Genomic DNA, 12,170 nt, shown 5'->3' with positions numbered 1-12,170 from the left:
AAAACTCAGCATTGCCCCCCCCCCCCCCTCAGTAACATGCTCCCTCTGCCACTGAGAAGAACTCTCAGAACTGGTCGACTCTACACCATGGCAGGCTCATAGCCCCCACACCACCACCACCACCACCACAGAGCCTCTCAATTGCTCATATCTCATCTGAGGGATAAAAGCAACAGCTGTGCCTCAGTTAACTTCACAGGCTACATCATTGCCATTCATTACCCCCCCCCCCCACACACACACACCCCACCCCCCCACACACACACCCCACCCCCCACACACATACCCACCCAGGACTTGGGTGACAGCAACAGCCGAGCCTCAGTTAAAACTTCATGGGCCACAGCATTACCATTCATCACTCAAGCATCCAACCAGTTTTGACCTTTATTGCGGTCTCGTCAGTGGGAGCCAGATCCAGAAGTGGTGATACAAAGCATCTCCTTGCAGACATGTATACAGTTGTGGATCACCTATCAATCCTTCCCGATTTCATTAATGTAAATATTGTTATAAATATATATATTAACTGTATATAAAACTGAATTATATATATATATATATATATATATACAGGTATCCCTTGATATATGCGGCTTTGATTAGTGCACAAAAATTATTGTGACCATAAACTTGATATATGCGGTATCAAATTTGATTAGTGCGGTCCAAAAAGTTTGAAAATGAGCAAAGCGTTAGACTTGGTCAATGAAACCGATCAGATCACGTGGTACGAGTCGTGCTCCAACGTTAGTAACTCACTCTCGGCCTCAGTCTCAGTGCTTCAATTTATCAGCAGAGTGTGGCACGTACAGACATGTGTATGTATTACAGTGGACGCTTACGGCCTATCTGCATATCACGTAATTTTCAAATTATGTAAAGCATCACGCTTCGTAACCATGGCCTCAAAACAGAGTAATAAATGAAAACTTATTACTTTGGATACTAAAATTGACATTATTAAAAGGTTTGATAACAGAGAAAGCAAAGCAAACATTGGAAGAGCTCTAGGCTTTGGTGAATCAATTGATTGTTATCACAAAATCATGGAGGAGGAAAAAAGCTACCACTGTTCAATTTACGTTAGATAAGTTTTTTTATAAAAAAAAAAATATTTAGATAAGTTTTTATGTAACAAATATGTATAAATAAAATATATAAATACATTTCACCTTAAAACATAAATGTTTAAATTTTTATATTTTGCAGGATTCATTATAATTATTCCCATTAATTCTTAACATTGAATAATGTGATTTTGATATATGCAGTGTCCATCGAGGATTAATTAACCGCATATATCAAGGGATACCTGTATATGGTAATTTTATTTATTTTTTTACACAGTCCAGAAACTCTGCTCTAGAAAACAAAAAGAACCTTTTAAACCTTTTTGCATCACCAACACACGCACACACACACACACACATATGCGTGCATGCATACATGTCACAGCATTTTAAGCATTTCGTGAAGAAATGCAACTTGTATAGGTAAATATGACTTCTCCATTGCTTCTGCCTTAGTATCACCACTTCTGGGTCTGACTCCCACTGATGAGACCTCAATAAAGGTCGAAATCAGTCTGGGTAGTGGCCCTTCCCTTAATGCATAGCATTATACATGTCCGCAAGGAGATGTGCTCGGTGGTGGGGTGAGCCTGCCATGGTGTAGAGCCAACCAGTTCTGAGAGTTCTTCTCATTGGCAAGGTGAGCCTGTTACTGAGGGGAACAGTGCTGAGTTTTTGGAGTTTGACCTGTACTTGAACATTCAATAAAGGTCAAAACCGGTCTGGGTAGTGGCCCTTCACTTAATGCATAGCATTATACATGTCTGCAAGGAGATGTGCTTTGCATTATGGAAGATACTGAAACAAGGAGTGATGAGAGCTTGGTCCACCTTTACCATGAGTTGCCTCAGTCCTGAAGATACTTCAGGTGCAAACTTTGTTTGCTTACACTTGGATAAAGGATTAAACTAAATTTATTATAGTGTAACCAAGTGGGGAAAAAACTTCCAACATTCCCTCTCATTTCTCATTGTGATCAACTCATTCTTCAAATCTGCATCCTAGCAATTGCATTCTTTTTTGATCCTTCATTTTCACTCTCTTTTGTTCAATCAGTTGTACTTTATTTCTCTCTCTCTCTCTTAAAATGACCCTTACTTTTGTTCCAGTATTTATACTTGTCTTTTGCACTTGCTGTCATGCTTGCTTTTATTCTGTCATTTGTCATTCATATCCTTTAAATTTACTGATACCTTACAGTCCAACAAAACATATCACTTTATACTTCCTCATATTTCTCCTTATGTGCATGTTGCACTCAGGAGAACAAACCATTTTTGAGAAATCTGTGCCATTAATCACATATGATCTTTACACAGTATACTGATATTGTTAATATTGTTATTTTGTTGTTCATTGCAAGTTATAAATTTCAGGTTAAATGCCACTAATAACTGACAATGTTCCACAGTCATTATGCATTTAGGCTAAGCTATCAAAAATAAATCAAATTTTACTAAAAGGCAAACAGTATTGTGTTATGAACTCTTATTTTTGTTCTTTATTATAATTTAGGTTATATAGAGATCTATGTGTACTTCTGCTGCTTAGGTTGTCACATGCGCAAATTTAATTAACAAAGGGATTGTCTCTGAATAGAGCCAATTCCTTAGTTGCAAAAATCTGGAGAAAAATTTATTTGTTCCGTTGCGCCACCCAGAGCCCTTAGATTGGAAAACTTCTCAGTCAAGGAGTGAACTCTCAGACAAGCACTTCATCAATCGTTCTACATATATACTTAGTTTCCAAATATCAATACCTTCTGTATTTAACCTTCTTTGCAGTCGTGGTCTTAACTAAACAATTAACTTCCACTTAGGTCCGAATTTTATTGAGTGGTACATTGGATTCATTAAATCAGGCAACTAATTAGGTAAAAGCACAAGGGTTTAATAAGAAAATTCATATTATACATTTCAGCAAACTATTTACACTTAATTAAGCTAACGTATTCCGAGATTAGAGAAATTACATGTAATAAACTCTAATCTATATAGTAAGACCTTATCAAGAAACATTTCTATCAAACTTTAGTTGGTTGCCCTTTCAATTCATTTATCTACAATTTCCTTCAGGCATTAGTTTAATTATCAGTGCTTATGGTTATGCTATAACACATCAAACTTAATTAACATTCACAACATACACTGAAACACATTACTAGATCTGAAGCATTCATTTATTTGAATATATACTACAGTCCTGCCTATAAATTAACTAGAATTCTATTAATGAATGTCCTTGTTCTCTAACACACAACGATTCTTCTTTCCATACAAAAATAACTAAAGGTTTGTACTTTACCAGATCCATGATTTCATCAAGCTTTTCTCTCAACTTTTAATTTCTTGTCTTCAGTATATCAACTCTTTGTCCAGACTGTTGATTCTCCTGGGCCTGGCTTGGATCTCGGCATAACGATCTTTCCTCTCTGGTGTAGATGGGAATAGTTCAGCTTTGATCGGTCCACATGGTACTGCACATCGATCAGCTTATGCAGGCTTTCTTGTCACGCTGACAAAACTGCACTCATTTAGCTTACTACCTGCCCGCTATGTTGAACCCTTCATCTGCTCGGCATCGTGAATGACTCAGGTGGCAAACCTTGAATAACGGGCGCCTATGTCGAACCCAAGAGCAAGAACAAGAGTAAGAGAGCTTTGCTGGGTGCTCCCAGCTCTTATATATCTACCCCTAATGGCACCCTTTTTTGCGTCACGTATTTCCACACGGTACTGAATTCTTCTGTGCACGGGTCTTGCCTTCTCCCGTATCATCTTTCAAGAACCTCGTGCACACTCCATGCATATGTGACTGCTTTAGGCTATTTCACTAATCCCAGTGTCTGGCTCGCGAGCTTTGAACTTGTATTACTACTTGGCTACACGTAATTTCAAAACTTTCATATATATATATATATATATATATATATATATATATATATATATATACTTATCAAAATTTGTCAAAATACATTACTTTACAGAATTTTAAGTTATTCAAATTTTTATCTAGATACAAGCATATTCCCTTTGTGTTTTAAACTTGTTAAATCCCGAATGAGATAGTTCTTATTGAAATATCTTCATTCAAGATTTAGCAATTGCCACTTATCACACAGAATAACACTTGCTTTCCTGAGTTTTTCCCCAATGGCTTGGCACCTTGCTAAGATGCCAATAGTTAACACATGTAGAAAATAATGGAATTTATTTAATCCTTTATATTTCTTCCTTGTTATAAGGAAATTATCAAGGAAAGAAAATCGGTTTCCAATGTTCAAAACATGTCACAAGACAAAAGAAGCCACCATTTATGTGGCGAAACTAGTAGGCTAACATTTCTGTATCAGAATCTCCACCCTATTAAACCCAGTTTATATCATCTTGTAATATACAGTGTCGAAAAAAAAACATTCATTAGATGTTCATTTTTGCTGGATCCCCCAATCTGATGCTTTGGTTCACTGAAATTTGCCTGTGATATTCCAGAAAAGTATGAAACATGTTGGAGTTGTCTATTCTTCTGTTTCTGTTTATATTAAATCTAAAATGGTTGCAACAAACTATCAACACATCCAAAACAGATTTTGAAAGTGTCAAAGAGTAAATTCAACTTGCTCAGGTGGTAATCATTTATTCTGGTTTCTTGTCACCACTATTTTGTCATAACTTTTATCCAGTCCTACTTCTATCTCTTTTGTACTCAGATTGTTCTTCTGCATTAGTGCCTGTAAGAAAAGCCACTCTGACTTCTTACTTTCCTTTCAGTTCATTCATCGACAATCTTGGTAAATGTCCTTATGCTATTCCATACACACAACATTCTTGCACCTGCATCTCTTTGATTTTTGATAGAAAGAGAGTAGAAGAATCATGTCCAGCAAGGACACGATTCTTCTACTCTTGTCCCTGATAACACAAATTTCTTTGTAGAAAAAGAGTGAGAGATTAGTGTTCTATGTCACCTTTTTATTCTCTCCCATTTCACTAGTCTCTTGCCTACATCTTGTTTACTATCCTACATCTTAAAAATTAGCCCATATTCAACCCATTTTTAAAAGGGCAATAAATCTTTGCTGTCAGATTACTATTCAATCTCTCACTTATTTAATTTTAAAATAATGGAAAAATGTGTGCAAAATGTATGCACTTCATAGAATGAGATTTATGGAAAGAGAACAAAACAGAAGTGTTTTTCGAGTAAATGTGAGAAGTGTGAAAAGTATAAGAAGAATGATAGCTGTGAGTTGAAAGATGAAATGCATGAAAATGTGATGATTGGGGAGGTTGATGTTACAAACAGTATGAGTGACTCTAAGAATTAAACAGTGATAAATGAAGAGAATGACCAGGTGGTAATGGAAAAGATAGCACACTTGAGTAGAGTTCTCCATAGAACAAAATGTAAGATTAAATTGATTGGAGAACCACATGGCGGGTGGCATGACACAGAAGCGAAAGAAGAGGGAGATGCAAGAGAAGAGAACAGAAAACAGAGTATGAAAGAGTGAAACCATTATAAATGGTGTTTTTCTGGTTAGTAATGCTTTACTAACCAGGAAAACCAAGTGAAAAAGTTTTTTTTTTTTTTTTTTGGCTGGTACAAATGATTTAGCAGGCAATAAGTGTGGTACATGAGAAGATATGGAAGAGTTACTAGTACATGCAAAAAAGAAGTGTGAAGAGAAAGTAAAAGTTGAGTCTATTACCACAGTATGATAGAAATCAGCTGAGATGGAGAGTTGTGACTGCAGATTGTTCAGGAGGAATGGTGTGCAGTGAGTTAGATGGAAGGAAAGATTTATATAAGGTGGAGCTTGCATTTGAATGGATTTGGGGTCAGGAGTCCTGGGAAAGTGTTGTTCAGTGTAAGTTCAGAAATGCAGAGTTAGAGAAATTAGTGTTTGGGGGTGGGGGGGGTCCAGGCAACCTTAGTAAGTGGGCAAGCGATCACATGATACCAGATGTAGCATTCCAAGTTCTTAACTTTAATGGGCTAAGCAACACAAGATGTAAGAAAGTCATGTGATATAGAGGAGATTGCAGCATTATGTATAGTAATGCCAGAAGTATTTGAAATAAGGGTGAGGACTTTGTAGTATGGATTAGCTGAACTTGGCCCAGAAGTTATAGGCATAACTGAGACTTGGTTGACTGAGGATTATATAGTCATAGGAATAGAATACAAAAGTTATAGTATCTTCAGAGAGGAAAAGGAATGGTGATTAGGAGAGATAAAAGCCTATACAATGAAGTATATAATTGGTTGCTGCTATAATCTAGGGAATATAAGAAGAATGTAGATGACATGCATTGGCAAATTAGCATGAGTGTGGGCCAAGTAATTATTATGCGGGATTTCAGCTATGGGGGGACATAGATTGGGAGGAGGATGGTCACAGGAAGGGAAAGAAATGGAATTTATACAGCTGCTGAGAGATAATTACCACGTCTCCTCCATTGTAATGGAGGAGACGTCGTTCGAGAGTGCCAGATCTCATCATAGCATCAGTGAATTTAACAGTAATCAATCTAGATATGCTGACTCTGTTTGGGGAAGGAGATTGTGTAGTCTTGACTTGGGTTATATAGCAATATACTTAATATACTTGGAATATGCAGAATTGTCTGTTAAGAAGGGTTAAATGTGGAATTAAAAAACAGGTAATTATGACAAGCTCAGGAGGCAGCTTTCAGCAGTGCCATGGTATATATATTTGGAGGGGAGAGATGATGATGAAGCATGGGAGGTGGTCAAGAGTATTTGAAGAAAGCAATATCAGAATGTTTATATATATATATATATATATATATATATATATATATATATATATATATATATATATGGTCCACACACAAAAGGCCACAAGACCTATAGCACACTAGTGCCATGTGTGTGTGTGTGTTCACATTTTGCTTGAACAGCTGAGGGCTGTAATCTCGGGAAAGTACAGTGGGAAAGACTTCCAAAGGACAGAAGTAGATGGAATAAAAGAGGAGGCAGTGAAGTATGTTCAGTGAGTTTTAAGATGGACTGTAAAAGGTTGTTGGTTAGCAGTGGCTCTTGTTTTAATGATTTTGGAGGAGAGTGGAGGAATAATAGTGGTCAATTCAGCAGAGCACTGGTCATGAAAGTATATGTAGAAGAGGCACAAGGCAGAAACTGAACGTCTTTGAGAGAGGGATCATTAATTAACCTTTTCTTGAGAGAGAATCGGGCAATCTTAAAGAGGATTTTGGTGCAATCCCTCCCCCCCCCCCCCAATATGGGAGCAATATTCCATGGCTGGGCGAATTTGTTCTTTGTATAGAGATAGCAGCTGTGAAGTAGTATCTTGTGCTAAAAAGTACAGCAAGTTTTTTTTGGTGGCTGTAGAAGCTATAGTTGAAATATGATTGTGCCAGGAAAGATGGAAGGTGCAAGTCAGTCCAAGAAGAGAAATCTGATTGTGTTTGGATATCTCCGTATTACAGAAGATAAGGGGGAGATGCTAGCTCTTTCTCGCGATAAATCAGACAGAACTGAATTTCGGTAGCATTCAAGTTTACAAGATTGTCCTTGCTAGGGTTTCCTGCCGTGAAGGAATCCCCGCCCGTTCTCGGGAATTTTTTTTGTTTTCCCATTCCCGAATCCTGAGAAAATTTGGTCGGGAAATTGGGAAAATTTTTAATAAATTATTTTTTTATTAAATCATAAATAATATTTTTTATAGATTGCTGTCACAATGAGTAAAGAGTATAAAGAATGTTGGGAATATTTTAGAAAAGATAAAGATAACGAATCAGCTCGTTGCTAGATATGCTCCAAAACTTTGCAAAGCATCATCAACCAGGAGTCTACATAGGCACCTAGTATACATTCATGGAATGAAAAGGAAAAAACAGTCTGAATTGAATAATCCTCTAAGAGACAAGACAAATGACAATTTTACATTATGTCAAGGGATTTAGAAGAAACCGTAAGCAAATTAAGCAGCCTTGGATGGGATATCAGTCAACACCATCACAAAAAGTGAGTTTTTATTACGGAAAGTTTCACAAGCAAAGGAATGCAGTTGCCAAGAAGTCCATCTTCAGTTATGACACATATACATAATTATTATAGTAAAGTGAAACAACTGTACATGCAGAAATTGGAAGTATTCAAATGTGATAATAAAAAACTGAGTATTTCAATAGACGAGTGGACCAGTTGCAAGAATCGCAGATACATGAATGTTCACGTATACTACAATGAGACCTCTATGAACCTTGGTTTAATAAGAATACATGGGAACTGTCCTGCGGAAAAAGTGTTATCCTTGCTTCAGGAAAGATTAGAAAACTTTCAGTTAAAACTTGAAAATGATGCAGTTGCAATTACAAGTGATGGTGCAGCTGTTATGGAAAAATTCGGAAAATTACCACCGACTATTTAACAGTACTGCTACAGCCATGCGCTACATCTAGCTGTAACAAAACTATTTTATGTTAAAAAGTTCAAAGGTGAAGCATCAGTGACTTGTAGCAGTGATAGTGAATTCAATACAGATCCTGAATACGATAAAGATGATGACAGTGATTCTGAGTTAGATGGTGTAGCCCAGGCTGATCAGTATGATTTGCGGGATGATCTATCTTTGGCAGTTAGCAGCGTACGAAGAATTATGAAAATATTTAAATATTCTCCAGTAAAAAATTCTCTTTTGCAGCAAGAAATAACCAAGAGTGAAAAGAGGGAACTATAAATCATTTTGGACTGTAAAACACACTGGAGAGAATGATAGAGAGATTTTTAAAGATCGTAAATCCGATTGACTGTTTTATGAGAGCTGAAACTCGATCACTTATGGAAAGAAGTGTATTATGAAATATTGAGAGGTATGTTGAATTTCTTACAACCTGTAAGATTAGCAATTGAAGCCTTAAGCAATAGAGAAGCTAATATTCTCACAAGTGAAGGAATTTTTAAGTTTCTGTTCAGTAATTTAGAAAAACAGAATTCTTCAATGAACCAAATGCTTTTAAAGGAAATAAAATTTGAATTGGTTAAACGTAGAAATAGAGACCTTGTGTCTCTCACAAAGTACTTGAGCAATGTTAGTTGTTTATGTGAGATGGAAGAGGATGAATTTTTTACCTTGTCAAGTAAGAATGAAATTGCACGATTGGCAAAGTCATTAATGGAAAGACTTTTTAAAGAAACACTTACAGCAGCAGAAGTTCTAATAAAAGAAATAAAGGATGAATTCACTCTTCAGATTCACCCTTCGGAATCTAATCTGAAGAGTGAATTGACTAAAGCAATATCAATTTCGATATCAAAGCCTAGCCCTATGCATGCAGACAAAATATTTGCTTCTCTAAGGAAGGAAATGAACTTATATGAAGCAATGCATTCTCTCACTCCCAACTTGAAGATGCTTTTAGACGCACTCTTAACAATTCAACCAACGTCTGCAGAAAATGGAAGAAATTTTTCCACATCAAGTATATTTGTTACAAAGAAGATCACGATTGTCTGATCAGGCAATTAATGCTCTATGTTTCTTAAAGTTTCATTTTAAAAATGACAAATAAAAACTATCTGAAGTATTTTTTAATTTTCAAACGAATAATATTTGCATTTGTTTTCTATTAATGTTTAATTTAATAAATAAAATATTTAAATGAGATTTGGAATGTTAATACATTGTGTGATATATGTAAAAACTCACTGTATACTATAAGGTTTGGTTAAATAAAGTTTGCATTAATTACATTGTTTATATTTTGAGAAAACCTGAAATATAACAGAAACCTAGCCAAAATGATACCGTAGTGACCCCTATTTAGCGCTCAGGACAAGAGATACACTAGTCATGAAATTCCAGTCGACCTCCATTTAGGAAATTTCATTTGCTCATTAATTTTTGTTTTGACCTTTTACATATAGGAGTGTCTCGAAACCTCTGAAAGACTGTGTTGGGGTTATGATCCCTGGTTGCCCCCCACCTTCTCCATGGCTTTTCTGTTTATTAACATTCACTGTTATAGCCATTATTACAGATGATCAACGAAATTTAAATGAAAAAGATTATTTCGGGAAATACGATTTCCCGTTCTCGATTCCCAAAGGTTCCAAAATGTTGGGACTTTTGGAAACACTAGTCCTTGCCCCACTGGGATATAGCTAGGAGATCTGAGTTCAGTTCTCTGGTCATGGTAGATCTTGAGGATTCTAATACTTAGCACTAAGAGGCTTATCAAATGATAAGGAAGAATGGAGTGTACTGTTGTCACAAAGACGTGCATAAGATTGGAAGTCTGTGAGAGCAGGTCATTTATATACAAGAGGAAGAGAGTGGGTGAAATAACAGAACCCTGGGATACCCCTGCATTAGTGGAGAAATCTGAGGAGAGTAACATAAATACATGTGTGACATTGTTACCGTTCAAGAATATGTGAGCAGGGGGTAATCTATGTTCATTTAAACAGAATGAGAGAGGAAAGATTAAGTTAGGAAAAAAGACAGACCAAGATTTTAGATAGATGAACACAAATGATGTTAACAGTTGTGTTCACTATTCTTGACATCATTCTGTGTTTGTTCCTATTTAGGAATTTTTAAATGGCTGGTAAAGCGATAATTTAATGGAGAGCAATATATAAAGTCTAAAAGAACCATTCAAATGCTACCCTGCCCATAAAGTCTAGCTACTTGTGTTTTTAGTACTTCTTATATAGCATTTATTTATAAGGCATTAAAATTCTCTCAACTATTTTCTTGAAATAATGTTGATATTATATTAATTTCTCTTCCAGATATTACTGTTACATTTATTTTGAAATCAAATATTAAGAATACCTCTTTTTAGACATTTTAATGTACTAGTTTAGGTTCTGCAAAATAATTTGTCATATACATAGCAAATAAGGTAATGTGTGCAGTTACAAGATTTGTTCAAAATGGAACTGAAAAAATAAAATGTTAATTTTTTTTTCTCTTTCTTTTTTTTTTTTTTTCTTTTAAGGAAATTGGTTCTAAATGAGATAAATGAAATGAAATCAGAAATAAAAATAGAAAAATGTGATAGTGCCAGTAGTTTGGCTTCCCTTTCTAGTCATCATAGCCAGAAAAGTATAAAACAGTCAAAGAAACATAGTTTAGGAAAAGAGCAGAATAAAGAGCGACAAGACTATAAAAAACTTAAAAATACAAATCAGAATTGTTGTAAAGAAATTAAGAAGGAAGATAGAAGAGATGAAAAGGTTAAGACTAAAGAAAAAAGGGATTTTAATAGCAACATGAGTAGCTCAAAAGAAAAAGAAAGACCAAAAATTAAAGAAAAAACTATTAATAAAAATATGAAAGAAAAGGAAAGTAAAAAGAACACAGATTCTGGGTGGGAAGATGGACATGCTCCATTTAGTCAGGTGGGTATTCCATTATTTTTATCTCCTCTCCTTATCTCTTTCTTTATCAGAAAATTTAAAATGTTTTTCTATATGACATATCTGCACTAATGCATTCACTGCTACTTCAAAATTTCTGTATTGTCAAGTCAACAATATAACAGTGCTTATTATATTGTTGATCATATTATTTGAGAATCAACATTACAATCACATCTTTCATTATATAATTTCTGTTAATGTGAGTGCACCCCAAGTGCAACTGATAACTGTGGTATTGTATGTACAGTGATCAAAATGAAAGTATCTATGTTTAAGGCCTTGTGGAGCACCACCTAGCAATTGAAATGCTGCAAAACGTTGCAGGAATAAATTGTGCATTATGTGGAAGCGATATCTGAGAGAGAAAAAAATGTAGTTCCAAAATTTATCCCCCAGGGGTGCTGTATGATGTACTTGAATGTATAGTAATTTTTCTGTATCTGTAAGAAGGAGAAAAGTAACATAAGCATAAATATTACATTTTTATTCCCTGCCATTATGCATTCATAGGCTGTACTCTTCAATGTGCTGCCCTTCTGGTATGCCACAAACTGCATCCTTTGCATAATTTGTTCAACAGCAGAATGCAGCTCGGGACTGATATTGCACACACACACACACACACACACACACACACACACACACACACACACACACACACACACACATATGCTGTGT

General features: G+C 35.6%; 1 protein-coding gene across 2 annotated transcripts in view; it reads left to right on the top strand.

The window, feature by feature from the left end:
* Positions 1–12,170, top strand: part of LOC150104812 (uncharacterized) — a 449,875-nt gene that overhangs the window by 326,766 nt on the left and 110,939 nt on the right. For both annotated transcript variants that reach the window (XM_090395370.1, XM_090395369.1), the window contains one exon: positions 11,069–11,471. In XM_090395370.1, coding sequence (XP_090251496.1) covers positions 11,069–11,471 — 403 coding nt within the window. The remainder of the gene's footprint in view (positions 1–11,068; positions 11,472–12,170) is intronic.

Source organism: Typopeltis vanoorti, chromosome 7, assembly GCF_054136105.1.
Source record: "Typopeltis vanoorti isolate ZY-2024b chromosome 7, IOZ_Tvanoo_1.0, whole genome shotgun sequence".
In the NCBI taxonomy this organism is placed as follows: domain Eukaryota; kingdom Metazoa; phylum Arthropoda; class Arachnida; order Uropygi; family Thelyphonidae; genus Typopeltis; species Typopeltis vanoorti.
The sequence above is the reverse complement of the archived record's forward strand: the minus strand, read 5'-3'. Positions and strand labels throughout refer to the sequence as shown.